General features: G+C 36.7%; 1 protein-coding gene across 11 annotated transcripts in view; it reads left to right on the top strand.

The window, feature by feature from the left end:
• The window catches only part of KTN1 (kinectin 1), a 112,796-nt gene extending 99,675 nt beyond the window's left edge, over nucleotides 1-13,121 (top strand). For 6 of the 11 annotated variants that reach the window (XM_070797636.1, XM_070797638.1, XM_070797641.1 and 3 more), the window contains 5 exons: nucleotides 112-195; nucleotides 3,094-3,177; nucleotides 5,019-5,111; nucleotides 5,962-6,082; nucleotides 12,638-13,121. In XM_070797636.1, coding sequence (XP_070653737.1) covers nucleotides 112-195; nucleotides 3,094-3,177; nucleotides 5,019-5,111; nucleotides 5,962-6,082; nucleotides 12,638-12,642 — 387 coding nt within the window. In that variant the 3' untranslated portion in view covers nucleotides 12,643-13,121. The remainder of the gene's footprint in view (nucleotides 1-111; nucleotides 196-3,093; nucleotides 3,178-5,018; nucleotides 5,112-5,961; nucleotides 6,083-12,637) is intronic. The other 5 variants (XM_070797639.1, XM_070797642.1, XM_070797644.1 and 2 more) reach the window with 1 other exon arrangement.
• Nucleotides 13,122-24,095: the final 10,974 nt, after the last annotated feature.

A 24,095-nucleotide genomic window follows, 5' to 3' on the forward strand; every position in this document is an offset into this window, starting at 1 on the left:
ACAGAATGATAAAATATTTCAGTGTAAGTTGTTTGTGGCAGAGCTTCCAAGTAGCATACAAACATGGGATATCATAAGGAGATCAATCTTAAACTCTAAACTTCATTGCAGCTGAAAGATCTGTTGACTGAATTGCAGAAAAAACTTGATGATTCATATTCTGAAGCAGTAAGACAGAATGAAGAGCTAAATTTGGTAAGAAGCTTGTTCTCCACTGTGTATCAAGTAGGCTCTGAAAACACTTGTGTTGACATGTGGAGAAGCCATCCAAACCTTTCTCCTTGCTAACACCCTTAGCTTGGCATTTTTAAAGTTTAAGATAATCTTCATATTCTGATGATTCAAGATGGTCTGTCTTTTCTTGATTTCTAAGATGATCCTTCTTTTCTTAGCTCCTAACAATGGCATGTGTGGCTTGCAACTCTTTTTCAAAAAAGTTTTCTGTGTTTTATAAAACCAAATTTCTTCAACAGCATTATTTTCAGTGAATAAAGACATTAAACAAGCAACGTAAACACTGGCTGCATTGTAAAGTTTCTCAGAATTACCATAGTTAACTGGGCCTCTTATATTCTAACATGGAAGGAGATTAGTGAAGGTGGAAGATACATACTCTTCTTTCAAGGGCAGTGATCCAGTCTAGCTTCTTATTTTAACTGGCATTTCTGTACATTATATATAAGGCAAAGCTTATGGAATTCTTTACCATCATCATATCATTCAGAGCATAATAATTTTAAAACTACAGTCTCAGAGTTAGCTAAATGTTGTATAAAGACATAGAGTACACTGTATTCCCATTCTTAAATTTTCTGGAAATTTACACTGACAGGCTTATTTGTTACATAAACATGACTATCTTATTGTATGTTTCAAACAATAGTCATTATGTCTGTCTGTGACTTTTAAAAATTAAAAATGTTACTAGATTTTTAAAAAGTACTGAATGAACTCTAGTACAATTGCAGTAAGCTGATTGTCTCCTTACTATAAGTTGGTGCTGCCAAATTTGGAATTTTCTTTTTAGTATTGCTGTATACCGAAGAAAATTTCTTAACTCGTTCATGTTAAGCAGTGTTACAGCAGTGATCCATGGGAATCAATTTTCAGAGTAGGGCTGTCTTTGAAATGGCACACATCAAGTCCCCACCCTGACCCCCTGTCCATACACACACCCCTTTCTAGTTTTAAAATAAAATTTACCTTCATTTTACCTGAATTGAATCATTCCCACTGCAATGTAGGATTAATTTTAGGTACACTGTCTATATATTGCACAGATTGGTACTGTGGTATGCTACAGCTTTAAGGGATATGCTTATCCTATAATGTGGTTTTAAAAAATCCATTTCTAACTACAGTTGTTGGAGATTTTACGTTTAACTTTGGTGCTTCATGGCTGACTCCAATAGTAGCTTCAAACCCAAGGATTATGTTGAGTCTCCATTTAGCCTGGTGCTCTCTTTGTATATTTTGACCCTTCTGTCAAAAGGTCATTTTGAACAGTATTAAATTTTTTTTGCCTTGAGTTTGCAGTCTTCATTTTAATCTTTCTGTTTGTCTTTTGCTCAGGGTAACTTCCACATTTTAAGATATATTAAAGTAATTTTGTTTTTGCTTATACATTATATGTTCCTGGGCCAAAGGAATAACCTCTCTGATGTATGAAATCAGAGTTAAATAAAGGAGCGAAAACTGAAGGATTTGGAAAGAGTTTGCAAAATCAGATTTGCAAATGTCATGTCTTGCGTGCACTAATTGTTTCTACATGTTTGAAATGCTAGTGTCTTATATTTTCCCCTTTGGGGTTTCCAGAACTGTTTGGAATGCTTTGCTTATGGGTAAGAGACATAGTCAATTAATTTGATGAGTTTAATTAAAAAAGTTATTTTTGTCAGTCCATTTCCTTCATTCATAATTATTCAGAATACTGAGAGAAGAGGCAGTATGTATTGACACTGGAGTTTAATACAACTTTATAACTTTTAACAAGTTGGTTGAGATGTATATGTTAAGATGTTTCTTGTTGGTATAGTTAAGTCATTGTGGTCTTGCACTCATTTCTCTAGTGACATCTTAAATGATGAACAACATTTAAATTTTTGAAGATTTCATTTTACTGGATTTTTGAAGATTTCATTTTCTGTTCAGTGTTTTTAAAAATATTACATAATTCTTAACTATATAGGTTAAGAAAACCTTTAAACAATTAGTAAACTTTATTACTTGCCTTTTAATTTGAAATAAATGTGAGCAAATAGGCTTTATGAATAGTGAATAATACTTAAAATAGCTGTGACATAAACCTAGACAGTGTATTACAAAGCAGAGACATCACTTTTCCAACAAAGGTCCAGATAGTCAAAGCTATGGTTTTTCCAGCAGTCATATTTGGATGTGAGAATTGGACCATAAAGAAGGCTGAGCGCTGCTAAGAATTGATGCTTTTGAATTGTGGTTTTGGAGAAGACTCTTGAGAGTCCCTTGGACTGCAAGGAGAGCAAACCAGTCAATTCTAAAGGAAATCAGTCCTGAATATTCATTGGAAAGACTGATGTTGAAGCTGAAGCTCCAGTACTTTGGCCATTTGGTGTGAAGAGCCGACTTATTGGAAAAGACCCTGATGCTGGGAAAGATGGAGGGCAGAAGGATAAAGGGCCGACAGAGAATGAAACGGTTGGATGGCATCACTCATGAGTTTGAGCAAGCTCTGGGAGATAGTGAAGGACAGGAGAGCCTGGTGTGCTGCAGTCCATGGGGTCCCAAAGACTTGGACACGACTTAAGTGACTGAACAACAACAGTACTTAAAATAGTAACACTCTACTGTAATTTTATGGTTTTGTTTTTATATCTGCAGTTTTTTAAACTCTAGTTTGTTACTGTAGCTTTTCTTAAGTTTAGCTTTACAGATTGGAATCTCCACTGCTTACAGCTTTTCTATACATCTGATGCAGCATATTGGCTAATCCACTGTGCATAATAACTGTTAGCGATCCCATTCTTTCTCATTCATTCTTCAGTCCTAGGGATCTCAGCATAATCAAAGAAGGATGTGAATTAAATTAATTGTGGTGTTCCTTTATTTTTACAGTTAAAGAAACAGTTAAATGAAACACATGCAAAACTTAGAACTGAACAAAGTGAAAGACAGAAAGTAGCTGGTGACTTGCATAAGGTAAGACACTGCTTGTCCTGAAGATGCCGTATCATTATAATGTATTGTACTTTGAGTCTTAAGCTGACATACTGCTAACTTCTGATTTATTCTTTTGCATCATCCCATTAATTTGTTCTTAAATTTAAGCTGTTTGCTACATAGTTAGATATTTGGAACTAGACTTTTTGGCTTGTTTTTCCATTTTTCATAATTTGCTCCTTTTCATCATATTTATATAATTAATTGCTTTGTAAAGTACAGATTACATTTTGAATTCAATTGATATTACTCTTAAAAAATTTGGTTACATTCATATATTTTTTATTGGGATTTGCTTATATAGTCATTTACAAAGTATATTTCTTTGGATCTTCTTGCTTCCTTGGTGGTTCAAACGGTAAAGAATCCGCCTGCAATGCAGGAGACCTGTGTTTGAATCCTGGGTTGGGAAGATCCCCTGGAGAAGGGAATGGCTACATACTCCAGTATTCTTGCCTGGAGAATTCCATGGGCAGAGGAGCCTAGCAGTCCACAGTCCATGGGGTCGCAAAGAGTCAGACATGACTGAGCGACTTTCACCTCACCTCATCTCATGTGTCTAAAAGAAGTGTAGATCTCTGCTGTTTCAGAAATTTATTCCTTTATTTCTTTGTAGAAGTATGTTTCTCTTAATCTCACATAGATGGGTGATATTTAGGATTACGTTTTTTATTCTTTGTGTTAGTTTGACAAGTTATTTGTAATTCTGCTGAGATTTTTAATAGTGTAATTTGTATATGCTTCTATCAGAGCTGCTTTCAAGCTATGATTGTGTTTATAGGAGATACAGTCAGCAAAACAAATATGTCACTTTCTGAAAGATTGAAGGAAATATTTCTGTTGGTTCTATATGATTATAGCTTATAATTATTATGCAAAAGTCTAGGACTCTAGAGTTGGTTCATATTTCTTTGATGTTGTGGCCAGTAGAGAAAATGTGAACTTAAGTTTTGGAGCTCTGACTTAGATATATATAATACGTTGTCAAAACTGAGCAATCTGATTTACTTTGATACTTGATTTTAGTGTTTGACACTGGACAAACTAATAAAACATGCAGCTTTAGCCTAACAATTTATTTTCTCAGAAGGTGCTTTAAAGATATTAAACAGGTGCTCAAACATATGGATATGCCATGTTGTTTGGCATAAAATGGCAATAATAGTTGGTAGTGAACCGCCCCATATCTATATAATAGAAATATTGTGTAACTCGTGATTGGAAATGCATATAAATATTTACTGACATGTAAAAAGATAACAAAATTTTTCATGAAGTAATGTGTATGTTAAAAGCCCACGTACAGAACATTTTCTACCAGTCTTCCATTAGGACGTATATGCACTGACAAGGGATTCACACCAGGAATCAACAAACTCAAAAGTTTTAGGATTTACTGCCCACCTATAGTTTCTTTCACATACTCTTTGCTAATATGACTGTTTAAAAATGTAAAAACCATTCTTAGCTTATAAACTGTACAAAGACAGAGTGTGGCTAGATTTGGCCAGCCTCTGATCTAGACTAATATCACTGATGTGATCTTGATCTAGCCTAAATACCACTGAGGTTATTTCTGCTTTTAATTTCTTTATACATTTCCTTCATTGTTTGTGAGCATGTGTTTTTATAATCTGGTAGGGGAGACAGCTATTTGATTTTGGATAAAAAACTTGAACAGGTTGACTTTTATGTTGTATTGTGAGAAGAGCTTTAGTTTTACACAAAATATGTAAGGAAATCACTCATTTTTTCATATATATATATATAGTTATCTATCAATTGTAGTATTGATAGGCTCTATATTTCTTTCCTTACAGGCTCAACAGTCACTAGATCTTATCCAGTCAAAAATAGTAAAAGCTGCTGGAGACACTACTGTTATTGAGAATAGTGATGTTTCCCAAGAAACGGTATGCATTTTCTTTAGGTCCAAATCTCTGAGCTAATTACCTTATAAATTATGTGAAGAATGAAAAATCTACAAGATCCATCTCTGAAAAAATGCCTTTGTAATATGCTTCCATCAATTTTGTTGCATTCTTAACTCAAGGTCATCTTTTCTTTGAGGTATCTTATCTGAAATTCTGTGTTTTTATTAATGTTTGTTTTCACTTTAGCTTGGTGAGATATTACATTAATGTTTAGGTTTGAGTTGGGAGGTATTATGGTATACTACTTATGACTGTAGACTCTGCTCCTTGCATTTGAATCCTGATTCTGTTGTTCAGTAGCTGTGTGACTGACTTAGGGGAAACTCTTTAGCCTCTCTGGGTTTCAGCTGCTCCATAAAAGGTAATGATGATGATAGTATATATTTTGTAGGATTGTTGCAGGGAATAAATGAATTACTATATAAAAGACTTAGAATAGTGGGTAACTCAACAATGCCTCAACTTTTGTAAGAGCTCAATATATGTTTGTTTTTTTTCTGTTGTTGTGAGTGTATTCTCCTTTGGCTCTTTGTACACTTTTTTTATGAAAGCAGAAAAATATTTTTGTCTGATATTCATAGTTTCTTTATTTTTCCCTGTGTAGCCTAGTGACAGCATTTATATAACATTAAACTTGCTTAGGTGCAGACTACCTTGCACTGCGAGGTAGCAAATACTATGCTCTATGTGGTTTTATTGTCAATTTTCATGTCATCTTTCAGATTTTTTATATCTGTGTGTGAAACAACAATAAAATATTTTCTGATTATGGTTGCAAATCCCTTTCCCTTATGCTTAGGGTTTTTCATCTCTTTAATCTTTTTCTTAGGAGTCTTCTGAGAAGGAGACAATGTCTGTAAGTCTAAATCAGACTGTAACACAGTTACAACAGTTGCTTCAGGCAGTAAACCAACAGCTCACAAAGGAGAAAGAACACTATCAGGTATTAGGTAAGAATAACTGAAGAATTGCTGTCTGTCCGTGGATAATTGACATAGTGTGTGTGAATGTATATACAGTGTGTATTTACCATAAATACAGAAACTCTTGTTACCATAGTGGAGATTTTCCCTCTGTATCTCTCTCAAAACCTTCAACTGACAACTTTAGCTTTCTTGGAGTTTTATTTCCATCTTGTATATACTTTGATCTTGTAGTTTAGAGAAGAAAATACATACCTTTTTTAAAAAAAATACATACCTTTTTTTTTTTAAAGTTTATCTAAGTTTCATGATTATAGCATTATACTTGTGTACATTGCAAGGTCATAACCACCACAAGACTAATTACCATCTGTCACCGTACAGTTGACCTCCTTTTTCACTTTTGCCCACCCTCCAACTCCCTTCCCCTCTGGTAACCACTAAGCTGTTCTGTTTTGTGAGTTTTTGTTTTGTCTTATTTTGTCTGTTTCGTTTTCTTTAGATTCCACATACTAGTGAAATCATGTTATTTGTCTTTCTCTGACTTAGTTTATTTAGCATAATACTTCCAAGTTCTAACCATGTTGTTGCAAATGGCAGTATTTTCTTCTTTTTTTATGGCTGAGTAGTAATTCATTGTGTGTGTGCGTGTGTGTGTTTACCTTCTCTATCCATTCATTCATTAGTGGACACTTAGGTTGTTTCTATAAATCTTGGCTATTGTGAATAATGCTGCAATGAACAGAGCCGTGTATATACCCTTTTGAATTAGTATTTTCATATAGAGATACTTTTCTTCTTTGACCTTTCACATAAGATGCTGAACTGAAAAACTGTCATCACAATTTACATTGGAAGCTGGGTTTTATTTAAAGTTGCTTATGGGTAATCAAAGAAATACATTTTTTAATTCTTGAAGTGAAAGTCTTGGCTGAAGATAAATAAACCATCATTAGCCAAACTATGTTTTGAAATTTTATTGCCCATATGACCTGAGAATGCATGTTGATGAATTAATTTTTGGTCCCTGGGTTTTACCTGTTTTAAGAATGACTTAAGTCACAATGCCTTGGGTAATTAAGATCTTCTGGTATGCACTGAATACTGTAGATATTCTTCTTTTGAAGCTGTTTGTTCTATAATAAGCATGCTGTCCTGGAGATCAGTGGAGTGGCCTGTGCAATGCCACGGGGCAACTTACACTGAATTCTCCCTTTCAGCACTCAAACTTGGGACTCTTAGCTTATGCAGAGGCCTCAGGATAGGTTAGTGAAAGTCGCTAAGTCATGTCTGACTCTTTGTGATCCCATGGACTATACAATCCATGGAATTTTGCAGGCCAGAATACAATTTTGTAGCCGTTTCTTTCTCCAGGGAATCTTCCCAACCCAGGGATCGAACCCAGGTCTTCTGCATTGCAGGTGGATTCTTTACCAACTGAGCCCCCAGGAAAGCCCTGGGATAGGTTGGGTGCCCTGAAAAAGTTGGGAGGGACCTCCGTCTTGATTCCAGGGGCATTCTATCTCACTTGTAGATTGTCTTGCCTGCCTTTAGTACATACTCTTCTTTAAGCTGCTATTTCAGGTCAGTTACCTCTAAGAAGACTTTGCACATACACTCAACTCATTCTTCTAACTTGTCACAAGAATCATATCTCAGTCTTTTATCCTTGGTAAGCTGGCTTCTCAGTTGCCTAGAGTTACACTTCTGCCACTTTACCAGCCTCCCCTAACTGAGAAAATAACCTTGCTTCCTGTGTCCCAGGGCAGCTTTCCTTCCCACATCTTCAGTCCTGTTTTCTTCTCCACATGCTGCTTCTGTTTAGTCTTGAAAACATGCTCAAATATCTTATTTTAACTTTCTGCTTCAGGATACCATCCTAGTTTTTTTTATTTCACTGCTTAAAAATTTTTAAAAGAAGTAACTATCCTCATAGTATCTACTTCTTTACTTACTAGTCTCTACTCTGGAGAAAGGCTTCTTTTTCTGCTGTTCCAGGAACTGGATGAAATGACCTGTCATTCCATGTCATTCATTAGTGATTGCCTAATTGCTGGAGCTGATACACGATCTTCTTTTGCGTACAAGATACTGCAAATAGTTATGAATTCTAAATATGGTGAGGTCAGTCCATAGAAGGGTTTCATATCTGAGAACCTGCAAAATTATAAGCTGTCCTGTTACCCTTTTCCCTTAGGCCTTGTCAATAATATCTCACTAGCATCTCAAAAGTATTCTCTAGTTATTTTCTTTTTTTTTTCTCAGACGTGTGGTCTGAACCATTTTGGCTTTCCTGTTTCCACTTTGGTCTTAATCATATAAAATTTGAGCCTTACACTGATTATCAATAATAACACTTTTATTTTTCAGATTTTTTTTTCCTGGTTTATAAAATTACAGTGTGTAATTTGTTAAAAGAAATACATATACCCTGGCAACACAACTAAAACTGAACTGTTGTTTAGCGGGAAGCTTATCTGAGTGATGACTCAGCATTCTTTTGTCAGCTGGTGAACATAAGTCCACTTTTGGCAAGTGAAAGGGTGGTTGAGTGATCAGTAGTGTATCATGCGGGTTAGATGGATTGTATGAATTCAGAGGCCCACCAGCACTTGAGAACTCTCCTTGCATAGGTTCTATCCAGCACTGACAATGATTACCCCTCTGTAGGGGTCCCTTGGTTCCCACAGCTTTTCTTTATGCCTTTTAAATGTTTGTGTTATCCTTGGTTTTTTAACTTCAGCCATCATTTTTCCTCAGTGTATACTCCCTCTTGTTAACTCTTTTAAAACTATCAATACTACCAGATGATTAAATTGGAAATAAAAATTTCTTAATCATCAAAATTTATAGGTTAATGCCTGATGTCAAGAATCTTCTCTTTTTCCCCCCTATTTTATTTAGGTATAGTTTATTACTTTTTTTTAAAAACTGAAGTATAGTAAATTTACAATCTTGTTTTAGTTTATGGTATACAGCGCACACACACACACACACATATTTTAGTATCTTTTCCATTATATTCAGTTCAGTTCAGTCACTCAGTCATGTCCAACTCTTTGCGACACTATGAACCATAGCATGCCAGGCCTCCCTGTCCATCACCAACTCCCAGAGTCTACCCAAACCCATGTCCGTTGAGTTGGTGATGCCATCCAGCCATCTTCATCCTCTGTCGTCCCCTTCTCCTCCTGCCCCCAATCCTTCCCAGCATCAGGGTCTTTTCCAATGAGTCAACTCTTCATATGAGATGGCCAAAGTATTGGAGTTTCAGCTTCAGCATCAGTCCTTCCAATGAACACCTAGGACTGATCTCCTTTAGGATGGACTGGTTGGATCTCCTTGGAGTTCAAGGGGCTTTCAAGAGTCTTCTCCAACACCACAGTTCAAAAGCATCAATTTTTTGGTGCTCAGCTTTCTTCACAGTCCAGCTCTCACATCCATACATAACTACTGGAAATCATAGCCTTGACTAGACGGACCTTTGTTGGCAAAGTAATGTCTCTGCTTTTCAATATGCTGTCTAGTTGGTCATAACTTTCCTTCCAGGGATTAAGCGTCTTTTAATTTCATGGCTGCAGTCATCGTCTGCAGTGATTTTTGAGCCCAAAGAAATAAAATCAGCCACTGTTTCCACTGTTTCCCCATCTATTTGCCATAAAGTTCTTGCCTGGGAAATGGAAAAAGGAGCCTGGTGGGTTTTAGTCCATTGGGTTGCAGAGTCGGACATAACTCAGCAACTAAACAACAGCAATAACATATTGACTCTTTTTAGTTTTTTGAAGAACCTCAATACTGTTTTCCGTATTGGCTGAACCAATTTACATTCCCACCAGGAATCTTACTTCTTCTTATTATGTATTTCAAGTGCATGTGAATTGTTTAAGGTAATGGTGTACATTTTCAGTATGGGAAAAGCTATTTTTAAAAGGCAAAAATGAGAGAGATAATATACAGTAATTTAGTTTTCTAAATCCTAATACACAGAACTTAGCATTTCTCTGAATTGTAGGGGTAGGTGTATTTATCTTGTATCCTTAATTTGGAAAACATTAACCTTTTTTTCCTCTTGGAGATCTGCCTACTCATCTCCTATTCTTCTCTTCCCACCCCACCACCTCTCCAAAAAGAAGGCTATCATTCCCCCATGCTTTTTAAAAAATATATATTTAGTTATTTAATGGCTGTGTTGGGTCTCAGTTGCAGCACTCTGGCTTCTGTCTAGTTGCGGATGTGGGCTTAGCTGCTCTGCAGCATTTGGGATCTTAGTTCCCAGACCAGGGATTGAACCTGTGAAGGCAAATTAGAAGGCAAATTCTTAACCACTGGACCACCAGGAATGTCTCTCCCCCATGCTTTTTAAAGTAATTTTTTTTATAGCTTCGGACTGGTAACACTAGTATTTTGTAGTATAAGTTTTTTTGTTTTTAGATATCTACTTTTTCTTATGTTGTATATTTGCCTGGTCTCTAAGTGTTCCAAGTGTATATCTGACCATACCAGAAAACTTTATTACCCTAGTGTCTTTGTTTGGCTGCTATAACAAAAATCTTATATACTGGCTTAAGCAGCTGAGATTTATTTTTCACAATTTTGGAGGCTGGGGGAGTCTCAGATCAAGGCACCAGTATATTCTGTCAGATGAGACCCACTTGCTGGTTAAAGATGGCCATCTTCTTTTCTGTCCTTAGCTGGCAAGAGGGGCACTGGAGCTCTCTCGGGTTCTTTTTATAGGGGTATCAATCCCATTCATGAGTGGAGTCTCCTAAGGGCCCCATTTCCAAATACCATTACCATGGGGATTAGAATCTTAACATAGGAATTTTGAGGAAGAGGGAGACACAAACATTGAGACCAAAACACCCAGGATCCCTTACCTGGAACCTGTGTGTGGAATCATGTGGAAGAAGGATGATGGTTTTAATAGCTAACACTTTGTAAGTGTTCCTCTAAGAATGAACATGCTTCTAGCATGTGGTCATTCATTTAAATGTTCACAACAACCCAATGCAGTAGATAGGTAGGGATTGTTAATAATAATCCCTTAATATGTTTTAATTCTCATTTTACAAGAGAGCCAAAGGGGTTCTGTAAATTGCCCAAAGTCACATAGCTAGAACTAGTTGAGCTGGGATTTAAATCAAGGTGGTCTGAGCCCAGGCCCTGTGCTCTTAATCTGTACTTTTCTCCGCCCTGCTTCAAGCACTGTGTGTTCTGATCCGTGTTGTCGTTGCTTTCTTTTCTCCTCATTCTATCTAACCCTCTCTTGCCAGCCTCTTCTAGTTTCTTCCTTCAGTCCTGGCTTTTTCCTGAAGTTGATATTTAGTTTGTCAATAGTGAATTGGAGAGACTTTTAAGCTATCCAGGAAAAGTGAGGTGAAACTTTGTTTATGTGTTTGTTATATATGTGCCTTCCTTACTCCCTTTAACAAATAGATTTTTTCATGATACAGTTGTCTTTTGTTTCTGAAAGAAAAAAGTTCTTTTTTGGTGTATTGAAGTATGAGAGTTAATGTTTCAGATAAAGACTAACTTCTGTTTCTATACTTTACACTTGATTGTCATATGGACCTTCATTTTCTGTAACGTGTTTACACAGCACTTCTCAGTTTAATGTAACAGTGGCCTATGTAGACTTTCTAATCGGCTGTTAATCTTGCTTCAATTGTAGTATGTGATAGCCAGTGATTACTTTTAACTTTCTGATTGCTTCTTTTCACCTCAACTTTTTGAAAAATTTCACACATTGTGAAAAGTTGAAAGAATATATAACACTCAGTCACCCTTCAACTGCTTCATCTTTTTATTTGTGTATACATATTTTGTTGCTGTTAAACCATTAGAAAGTAACTTTCAGATAACATGATCTTTTATCCCTAAGCACTTAAGTATGCATCTCAAGAACAAAGATATTCTCTTATAAATCTGTAGTATCACTGTCACATCCAAAATCACACAAACAGTGATTCTATAATATCACCCCTTTTTTAAGATGTCTTTGCTTATACCTGAAATATCTTTTTAGTTACTTTTTTCCAAACCAGGATCCAGTCAAACTTCACATGTTGCATATGGTTAAATTCTTTTAGTTTTTTTAATGACTTTTGAAGTTTAATTTCTTTGGTCATTTTATCTGACTTGGAAAGCTTCAAAAGGCCTTAGAAAATTTCTGAAACTTAAATTATTTATTTGTGGGTGGAGAGTTATAAATTTCAGTCTCTTTTCAATGCTGTTGATTTATCTTAATAGCTTTATAGTCTCTTGAGAGGAGCAGTAATACAAATGGATTCCCAATGTTGTTTTCTTAAATGTTTTCTAAATAGGGTTCAAAATCCCTACATTATTCTCAGTTTGGTCTGAGGTTTTGGCTCACATATTTTAAAATCCATCTGAAAACTTCTTCTGAATTCTGAGATTTTTCTCTTATTTCTGATTACCATTAGTATTGACTGTTCTGATTTTAGTTGAAAGGGCCGTGCTGGATCAAATGGAATATGTACCTTTGGTGTTTGATAGACGTCTTCTGACTGTCTTTTGTTTCTTTGTTTTAAAATGAATTTGTTTCTTTCTGATCTTTTGCAGAGTGAAGTAATTGGGAAGCTGTTCATTCAAGGAAAACAGAAGGCATTGTATTTATATTTTGCCAAATTAAAGCCTTATTTATGTTTTCACCCTTTCTACTTTGTCAGAAACACTGAACAGAGTTTTGTCTTTTCTAATCCTTGTTAGACTACTGATTTAAAGAGAGAAAAAAGCCAACTCTGTAGACACCTTCAGAGTTTAGTTTTATAATAAAAACTGTTTGAATAATTAGACCTTTACATTCCTGAAGATAAAATAAACATGTAATCTTTTATCTTATTTTGCTCAATAAAATTGTTCAGAAGATCAAAAGTGGTAAAGACAATGTAAAATTTAACATTTTAATACTGATGTTGTACACTGTTTTACTTAACATTTTGGGGAGTAACTGCCTCTGACTTCAACTCAAGAAAACACTTTTTGTTGCTAATGTAATCGGTTTTTGTAATGGCGTCAGCAAATAAAGGGATGCTTATTATTCAAATGTGTTCTGATTTTCATTGAGCTTTAACACGTTTCATTAGCACTTCAGAGCAACATAATTTAGAGCACAGTCATTAATCGCAACTCCAGACAGGGTAGGTTTGGTGCGTGTTGCCTTCTCAGCTGGAGCTCCGGGTCTTCTCTGTGGTTGTGTGCCATGTAAACTGTCCTGAAGTTCTGTGGCTTACAGAAAGGATGGGGGCAAGTGTTTAAGCTGTCAGGCTTACCACCCTCACTTAGGTAGAAGAGCTCTACTTTATTTTTATTTCTATTGTTATTTTAAGTAAGAATTAACTTTTTAGTTTCCTTCTTATTAGATACTGTTACGCAGACTACACATGTTATCTTCTTTGTTTTGGACTAGTTGATACCATGTTTTATCTTTTGTTTTCTTTTGTAATAATTAGGTGAAAACACTGAGGTTTAGATGCTAACTAAGCATTGGCAAATGCCTTATGCCATTGAGTATTAAAGTAGCTGCTGACCATACGGTGACCTCCTTGCTGGTTCAGCTGTGCTTCTACCATGGAGCCTTTCCATTTCGTTTTCTTTCTGCTAAAACTCTCTTCTCTTGGATATCAGTCTTTGCTCGTTCCCTCACCATCATGAAATCTGCTTAAATGTCACATTTTTCATCAGATCTTCACCATCTAGTGTGCCCCCCTACCATATCCCACTACCTGTTTTGGTCTATAACATTAGTAGTCTTCCCGTATATACTGGGCCATTCCCTATACCCCTCTCTATCAAAAAGTAAGCTCCAGGAATGCCAGAATAATCTCTCTTGTTCTTTGCTTTATCCCAAGCCCTGGGGAAGTGCCTGTTTCAACTGTGCTCAAATATTTCAGTGAGTGAATAGGTGAAATTAACTTTTATTGTTTATTTGGCCATGCTGCGCAGCTTATGGGATCTTAGTTCCCTCATCAGGGATCAAACACTGCAGTGAAAGCACCAAGTCCTAACCTCTGGATCACTAGGGAATTCCCCAAATTCATTTCTATACCTTGAGGGTTATCTAAGGTGGTGCCTTTACCACATAGCACATGCACCAGGTAATATTTCTAATGTATGTGGATGTAAACTGAAAAGACTGCTCATGGCCTTTGGGCTACCCCAGGCCTTACTGGGCTGCTTTCAGCAAACTACTGGGAAATTGGTCTGAAGGCCAGCCAGGTACCGTCTAATCAGTATCTCTTTTCCTTTTGCCATTGCCTTTACTTCCCCAGTGACTCAGTGGTAAAGAATCTGCCCACAATGCGGGAGCTGCAGGAGATGTGGGTTCGATCCCTGGGTTGGGAAGATCCCCTGGAGGAGGGCGTGGCAACCCACTCCAGTATTATCTCCTGGGAGATCCCGTGGACAGAGAAGCCTGGCGGGCTATAGTCTATAGGCGGAAGCGACTTAGCTTGGCATAGCATGGTGTAAAGTATTCATATCTCTGCCATCTGAAAAAAACAAATCCAGCATTCCATGTTATAACCTCTTCCTGCTATTTTTGTCCTTTCAGAGCTTATTTTCTCAGAACTGTGCAATTGTATTAAGGATGTTGATTTGGAAAAAAAAAAAATTGAGGACTTGGTGTAATCTCTTATTAATTTCTGTCCCTTCCCTCAACATCCCAACCTAAGACATATTCATCTTTTTGCCTCTGAGGAGGCAAGAAGCTTGCAGTTAGGTGCAGTTGTAATTGATGGTGGTTATTAAATTATTGAAAGTTTGCTGTTGCTTTAACCAGTTTGTCCTACTTCCTTACTCCAGAATCACATAGGAAAAGCTTATCACACTCCCTTTCAGTTCTTCAGAATGCCAAGACAGCTCCATGTTCTCTGAAGTCCATTTCCCTCTAGGTTAAATATCCTCAGTTCCTTAGTTGTCCTGAATGATGGAAGGCTAAACAAGCCTTCTTGTCTTACCCATTCCCAGCTGTTCCTCCTTCCCGTGTGCTATATGCCAATCGCTGGGGAAGGGCGAGAGCATCAAAACAGGGCATCCATGTCCTCAGACTCTAGTGGCTCCTCTTGTCACTGTTGCAGCCAACTGAGGCAGAGAGCCCTGAGAAAATTTGTCAGAATGGCAATGACTACTGGGAGGGGAGCATGACCAGTGTAGTTGACAGCAGGCATCTTGATCCTTGAAAAAGAATGGAGAGTTGCGGAAGGGAGTGACGGGATACCTGAGAAGCAGGCTATACCCTTCAGTTTGGTGTAGCAAAGCTAGTGTAATTCTGGGAGGTCAGTCACGTTGTGTAAATCATCCAGGCTTGTGTTCACCCCAGCCGCAAGGAGGCAGTAGCTGTATTTGCCCATGGCATTTGCCCATGGAGGGTTTGAGGCAGGACCAGGTTTTTCACACATCTTGTAGATGGCAGGTACAGGAGGAGCAGTGACCCCAGAGGAGGGCTGCATTTGCACCCTCAGGTGAGTAAAGAGATGTTTGTCCCTTGACCGCATTCATCATCTGGGTCCCCAGAGAAGGGAGAGCAAAGAAGGAGTTAAAGAACAGATTCCTTGTTGCTGCCACTAAGGCCAGTGACATCACCTGTACTTGAATTAACTACAGTTACAAGAGAGTTGTGGGGATCTGCTCCGGATGTGCTTGAGAGAGGAGGGAAGTGCTGCTCGAAGATGCTGCTTGGGAAAATGAGGCTGAGGCCAAATCCAAGCCTTTTTACCAGCTGGTTGATAGATTTTTCTCTTTCTTCTTGACTCAGTTTCTGCCATTTATGTTTTTCTTGGAAATGGGGAAATTTCATATTCATTTGATTATGACAGCTGATATGTAATCACTCATACAACTTAGCACATGCCAGACATTTTTAAAGCACTTTACTTGCATTAATTCATTTAATCCTCACCAGAATTTATTGAAGGGGCGCTTTTATCATCATCCGCATTTTATAAATAAGGAAGTTGAGACACGGGTGCTGAGGGTAGGGGTGGAGGTTTGGACAATTATACAAGGCCTCACAGCCACTGACTGGAGGAACTAGGATTCCATCCTCCAACTTAAACTTTCTGGCCTCCATCTCTTATTGGCACACTGATAAATATATTCACATATATATGTGTGTGTAATTATGTGCATAATTTAAATTTACAATTGAAAAAAATATAGTTTTTTAACCCTACTTTTTCCTGATGTTATTATATACCTTCTCATTTTTCTCTTCATTGTACTTTCCAAGGGATTTTCAACCTCAGTGATTCTCAAACGTGTGATTTGCAGGGCCCTGGGCTTCCCTGAGGCACTTTCCAGAACTCTGAAAGGTCAAAACTACTTTGATAATACTAAGATGTTATTTGCCTTTTTCGCTGATGGTGTTAAAAGAAGTAGGTAAAACTGCTGGTTCTTCAGCAAGGATCAAAACAGTGACTCCAGACTGTTAGTAGGTACTGTATTCTCACCACTATTCACTCCCATAAAGACAATATTGGATTCACTGGACAAAGTCTTTTCTGATGAGATCAGTAGTGGTATTAATGAATGTGGCTTTTTTGTATATATAATGAAATGTGTCAACATTTGGAAGATCTGCCTAACTCCCTGAACCAGAATTTTTCAAATCACCAACGTACAATGTTACAAAATCAGGCTTGGGTAAAAGATCCATTCAAAAAACAAGATAAACGAATGGATTTTAATGTAACAGTGCAAAAAGTTCATTGATAGACTTTCAGACTCTGTATTACAATTAATCTTTAAGAAATTGCCACATCTGAAATGGCTACTTTCCAGTTTTCCAATGACATTTCTGTGTGAGGCCATATTTTCTTCATATACTTCAAGCAAAATGACTTGTCACAACAGATTCAATATATTAATAGAAACAGTTGTCTTCATGTAAAGCAATGCTGGTCTTCTCACTACATCTTTTTGATTTATTTTGTTTTAGGAAATGAAGTTACATTTCTTGAGAACATGTTCCTTGTTATTTTAAAATAAACGTTTGTAATTTACTTGAAAACTCAGCAGTGGCCACTGGACTGGAAAAGGTCAGTTTTCATTCCAATCCCAAAGAAAGGCAATGCCAAAGAATGCTCAAACTACTGCACAATTGCACTCATCTCACACGCTAGCAAAGTAATGCTCAAAATTCTCCAAGCCAGGCTTCAGCAGTATGTGAACCATGAACTTCCAGATGTTCAAGCTGGTTTTAGAAAAAGCAGAGGAATCAGAGATCAAATTGCCAACATCCTCTGGACCATGGAAAAAGTAGGAGAGTTCCAGAAAACATCTATTTCTGCTTTATTGACTATGCCAAAGCCTTTGACTGTGTGAAGCAAAACTGAAAAATTCTGAATGAGATGGAAATATCAGACCACCGGACCTGCCTCTTGAGAAACCTGTATGCAGGTCAGGAAGCAATAGTTAGAACTGGACACGGAACAACAGACTGGTTCCAAATAGGAAAAGGAGTACGTCAAGGCTGTATATTGTCACACTGCTTATTTAACTTACATGCAGAGTACATCATGAGAAACACTGGGCTGGAAGAAGCACAAGCTGGAATCAAGGTTACCGGAAGAAATATCAATAACCTCAGATATGCAGATGACACCACCGTTATGGCAGAAAGTGAAGAGGAACTAAAAAGCCTCTTGATGAAAGTGAAAGAGGAGAGTGAAAAACTGATTTAAAACAACATTCAGAAAACTAAAATCATGGCATCCGGTCCCATCACTTCACGGGAAATAGATGGGGAAACAGTGCAAACAGTGGCTGACTTTATTTTTTTGGGCTCCAAAATCACTGCAGATGGTGTGTGCAGCCATGAAATTAAAAGACTCTTACTCCTTGGAAGGAAAAGTTATGACCAACCTAGGCAGCGTATTAAAAAGCAGAGATATTACTTTGCCAACAAAGGTCCGTCTAGTCAAGGCTATGGTTTTTCTAGTAGTCATGTATGGATGTGAGAGTTGGACCATAAAGAAAGCTGAGCACTGGAAAATTGATGCTTTTGAACTGTGGTGTTGGAGAAGACTCTTGAGAGTCCCTTGGACTGCAAGGAGATCCAACCAGTCCATCCTAAAGGAGATCAGTCCTGGGTGTTCATTGGAAGGACTGATGTTGAAGCTGAAACTCTAATACTTTGGTCACCTGTGAAGAACTGACTCATTGGAAAAGACCCTGATGCTGGGAAAGATTGAGGGCAGGAGGAGGAGGGGATGACAGAGGATGAGATGGTTGGATGGCATCACCCACTCAATTGACATGAGTTTGAGTAAACTCTGGGAGTTGGTGATGGACAGGGGGGCCTGGTGTGCTAAGGTTCATGGGGTCACAAAGAGTTGGACACAACTGAGCAACTGAACTGAACTGAATTTACTTGGTTTAACTTTTATTACATTGAATATTAATAGAAATAACAAAAAAGTTTTTAAAAGTGTAAAGGAGTACTGAGACGAAAAATTTGATGGCTACTGGTCTAGAATACTATTCTTTTTCAATGGTTTTAAAATTACACTGGGTAGTTCTATCAGCACTTTCTTGTATTTTGTTTTATATTTAAATCATCTGGTTTTATCATTTTTCAGTCCTCTTACTTTCTTTGCATTTATTTTGTTGCATTTCATCAACTTGCTGTCTTTAAATTTTAATTCATTTATTTTCAATTTTTCTTATTTTCTATTTCCTTTTAGAGGCTGTAAGTTTTCCTTTGGATTTCTTTGTATCCCACAGATTTTGCTATGTGGGAATTTTGTTGTCTTTCAGTTCTTACAATCATGAATATTTCAAATATACAGAGAGTCATGGAAAATAATTGAAAACACTTGTGTACCCCACTCAATATAAAATATTAACATTTTATCATATTTTTTAAAATAAAAAGAACACAACAATTGATACAATTGAGGCATTTTGTATCTCTCCCTGATCCCCTTTCTGTCCCTCTCCAGAGGTAGCCACTGCACTCAAGGTAATGTTTATCATTTACATTTTTTGAAGTATAGTTAATTTACAGTATGTGTTAGTTTTAGGTGTGCAGCATAGTGATTGAGTATTTTTGCAGATCATATTCCATTATAGGTTACTATAAGATAATGGGCATTCCTGGTGCTATACAGTAAATCCTTGCTGCTTATCTATTTTATATATAGTAGATTGTATCTATTAATCTCATACCCCTAATTTAACCCTCCCCTCTTCCTGCCTCCCTTTGGTAACCACAGGTTTGTTTTCTATATCTTTAAGTCTGATTCTGTTTTGTGTATGCATTCATTTGTATTATTTTTTAGATTCTACATATCAGTTCAGTGCAGTTGCTCAGTCATGTCTGACTCTTTGTAACCCCATGGACTGCAGCACGTCAGGATTCCCTGTCTATCACCAACTCCCAGAGTTTACTCAAACTCATGTCCGTTGAGTCAGTGATGCCATCCAACCATCTCGTCCTCTGTTGTCCCCTTCTCCTGCCTTCAATCTTTCCCAGCATCAGGGTCCTTTCCAATAAGTCAGTACTTCCCATCATGTGGCCAAAGTTTTGGAGTTTCAGCTTCAGCATCAGTCTTTCCAATCAATATTCAGGGTTGATTTTCTTTAAGATGGACTGGTTGGATCTCCTTGCAGTCCAAGGGACTCTCAAGAGTCTTCTCCAACACCACAGTTCAAAAGCATCAATTCTTCAGCGCTTAGCTTTCTTTATAGTCCAACTCTCACATCCATACATGACTACTGGAAAAACCATAGCTTTGACTAGATGGACCTTTGTTGGCAAAGTAATGTAGCTGCTTTTTATATAGATGATGTATAGTGTTTGTCTTTCTATGTCTGATTTACTTCATTAAGCATTAAGCAAATGGGAGTATTTAATTCCTTTTTATGGCTGAGTAATATTCCCACACCCACATCTTCTTAACCCAGTTGTCTGTTGATGGTTACTTGGGTTGTTTCCTTGTTTTGGCTATTGTAAATAATGCTATGAACATTGGTGTGTATGTATTTTTTCGAATAAGTGTTTTCACTTTTTTTCTGGATGTATACTCAGGAATGGACTTGTTTAATCATATGATAGTTCTGTTTTTAGTTTTTTAAGGAACCTCCATACTGTTTTCCACAGTGGCTGTACTAATTTCTGTTTCTACCAACAGTATTAGAGGGTTCCTTTTTCTCCACATCTTCTCCAACTTTTGTTACTGGCATATTTTTTTGATGATGGCCATTCTGACAGGTGTGAGGTGGTAACTTGTGGTTTTGATTTGCGTTTCTCTAATGGTTAGTGAGGCCAACCACCTTTCTGTATGCCTGTTAGTCACCTGTGTCTTCTTTGGAGAATGTCTATTCAGGCCTTCTGCCAATTTTTTGATTGAGTTATTTGCTTTTTTAAATGTTGAATTGTACTAGCTGTTTATGTATTTTGGATATTAACCCCTTGTTAGTTGCATCATTTGCAAATATTTTCTCCCATTCACTAGGTTGTCTTCATTTTGTTGATGATTTCCTTTGCTGTACAAATGTTTGTAATTAATTTTGTAAAATTTTAATTATGTACTTTAAAGGTTTTTTTAGGTACTTTTAGGTTTGTAAAAGTTTAATTAGGCACTATTTATTTTTGCTTATTTCTTTTGCCTTAGGGGAGTGATCCAAGAAAATATTGCTATAATTTATGTCAAAGAGTGTTCCACCTATGTTCTCTTCTAGGAGTTTTATGTTTTCAGGTCTTAGGTTTAGGTCTTTGAAGCATTTTGAGTTTCTTTTTAAAATATGGTGTGAGGAAATCCTCTGATCTCATTGTCTTATATGTACCTGTCCAGTTTTCCCAGAACCACTTGTTGAAGAGAGTGTCTTTTCTCCACTGTATATTCCTGCCTCCTTTGTTGTAGACTAATTGACTGTATGTATGTGGGTTTATTTTGGGCTCTCTGTTCTGTTGATCTGTGTGTCTATTTTTGTGCTAATACTGTGCTTTTTTTTTTTTTTTTAAATTTTGTATCAGCAGAGAAGTCAATGGCACCCCACTCCAGTACTCTTGCCTGGAAAATCCCATGGACGGAGGAGCCTGGTGGGCTGCAGTCCATGGGGTCGCTAAGAGTCAAACGTGACTGAGCGACTTCACTTTCACTTTTCACTTTCATGCATTGGAGAAGGAAATGGCAACCCACTCCAGTGTTCTTGCTTGGAGAATCTCAGGGACGGCAGAGCCTGGTGGGCTGCCGTCTCTGGGGTCGCAGAGAGTCGGACACGACTGAAGCGACTTAGCAGCAGCAGCAGCATCAGAGAAGTTTGTGCAACTTAAATTTTTTTATTAAAATTTTTTTATTGAAATATATACTTGATTTTGTGTTTCATATGTACAGCAAAGTGATTCATTATACATACACATATATCTATTTTTTCAGATTATTTTCCTTTATAGGTTTTACAAAACATTGAGTGTAAGTTTCTTGTGCTATACAGTAAGTTCTTTTTGGTTATCTATTTTATACATAGTGAAAATGTTAGTCCCTCAGTCAGACTCTTTGCATATCTGACTCTTTGTGACCCCAGGCACTGAAGCCTGCCAGGCTCCTCTGTCCATGAAATTCTCTAGGCAAGAATACTGGAGTGGACAGCCATTCCCTTCTCCAGAGGATCTTACCCAGGGATTGAACCTGGGTTTCCCACATTGCAGGCAGATTCTTTACCAGCTAAGCCACCAGGGAAGCCCTCTACATAGTAGTATGAGTATATTTTGATTACTTTAGCTTTATAATAGAGTCTGAAGTCTGGGAGGGTTATTCCTCCAGCTTTGTTCTTTTTTTCTCAAGATTGCTTTGGTAATTCTGGGTCTTTTGTGGTTCCATATAAATTTTAGGATTATTTGTCCTAGTTCTGTGAAAAATGTCATGGGTATTTTGATAGGGATTGCATTAAATTTGAAGATTGCCGGATATCCTTCCATTTCTTTGAATCATCTTCAGTTTCCTTCATCAGTGTTCTATAGTTTTCACAGTATAGGTCTTTAGCTTCTTTGGTTAAGTTCATTCCTAAGTATTTTAATATTTTAATGTAATTTTTAAAGGTTTCTTTTTTTTACTTTCTGATATTTCATTATTATTGTATAGAAATGCAACAGATGTCTATATATTAATCTTGTATCCTACAACCTTGTTGAATTCATTTAGTAGTTCTAATCGTTTTGGGGTGTATGTATCAATTAATTTCATGTTTCTATAGGCTTAATACATATGCATGTATCCTGAAACACATAATAGTGTTTTCAAACTTTTTATATAAATCATTCTGTCATTTGCTTTATTTGGTCAATATTAGTTTTAAAATTCATATATATAGCTTTTATTCATTCATTTTTAAGCATGGCTATGCCACAATTTATTTGTACATTTCTCTGCCAATAGACATTTTTATGTTAACTTTTGTTTTGATTTCCTTTAAGCTAAGAGATTTTTTGTTTTTTTTGAGCTTGTGTATTTTCCACATCATGGATTTTTAAATTAAAGTTTTTGAATGTTACTGCATTTGAGTCAGTGAACATGGTCTATATGACACGTCACATAGACTTGGTTTTTTTTTTCCTCCTGAATGTGTGGAGACTTCAGAAGAAAGAAAAATATAAACCAAAAAAAATTAGTTTTGGTTTAAAACAAAAGAGATTATATGAAAGACTGCTAAGCTTTGGTGGGAAATGATTTTTATCTATAGAGTAGTTTGAATTTTCACTTGACTTTACCAGGCTAGTTGTTATTCTCTTTGGTTAGAAAATGAGAGTGCCATGCATGTTGAATCTCAGGAACACAGGAAACAGAGTCAAACAGGTGGAGAAATGTCTTATTTACATTTATATTTATGCATTATCTGATGTTTTTGTTATGAAAAATCAAGAAATTATGAGTTTTTGAGCAAAGAGCAGATTCTTTCCGAGTTATTCAATACAAAGTTCTTGAGATATCATTCAATGCCAAATACAACCTTTTCGTTTATCTGCTGAATGCAGTATTCTTTTCAAAATATCTGAAGTATGGTATTGTTGATTGTAATTCATAGACCATAGTTGTAGAAAATGCAACTTCACTTACACTATGAATTGTGTTAAGGTGTGTTCATCACCACCGAAATTGTGCAGGCTTTTCAACCTGTGTGTCTCATTTTCCTTCTTGCTAGCTGTGCCAGTAAAATAAAACTGTGGCTCTAGTAAATTCTAATCTAAATGCAATCTAATTCTTCAGCAATTGCTTTGTTGCCAAGTTCATGGTCAATATCTGTAAGTATTCTAAGCCATTGAAAAGAATGGGTATTTTCTATCTGTTAAATTCAAATTTAGTAATTCCCATGGTTCCCAAGCTGTGTTTCTAGTTTATCATTTCTGGGTTGCCTCAGGAATGCATTTCAAACAAGTTCCAAGTGATGCTGATGTTGCTGGTTTGGGGACCACACTTTGGAAAATCATGCATTATGGTTTTCAATTTGCTTTCCTTTTTTGTAATTTCTTTACGTTTTTTTTTTTTTTTTTCTGTCAAATGAGAATTCTTGTTTTCAAATATTGCTAAATATTTACTAATATATTTTTATGTTACTTTTCTAATTTCTACAAATTTGAGCAGGGAGAGATAGCAGCCTGTACTCAGTCTAACATGTTGAAAACCAAATTCTCCCAAAATAGGCCTAAAAAAGGTGAAGTGCTAATTGGTGGTTTTCTTGGTGTTTCTTGTTATTTCCTGGTTATGCCACACAAGGAATATTGTCTCCTCTTTGGTGAATTTCTTTATAGACATGAATGCTATCCTCCCATTGACCAGTGTTATGATATTTAGCCCCTTGAAAGGAAGACATAGTTGGAATAAAATTAGATGAGACAACAAGTTTTTCTCACTTATGATACCAAGGATAGGATGACTTATGTCCTCAACAGTGTGAGTACAGCACAGAAACCCAGGTATAAAGATTCTTACAGACTCTTTGCCTTGATGGTCCCTTAAGGGACCCTTAAGGGACAGTTTCTATGGACTGGATCTTCTGTTAAAACAGATGAACGTGTCTA

Source organism: Bos indicus, chromosome 10 (assembly GCF_029378745.1).
Source record: "Bos indicus isolate NIAB-ARS_2022 breed Sahiwal x Tharparkar chromosome 10, NIAB-ARS_B.indTharparkar_mat_pri_1.0, whole genome shotgun sequence".
Lineage (NCBI taxonomy): Eukaryota > Metazoa > Chordata > Mammalia > Artiodactyla > Bovidae > Bos > Bos indicus.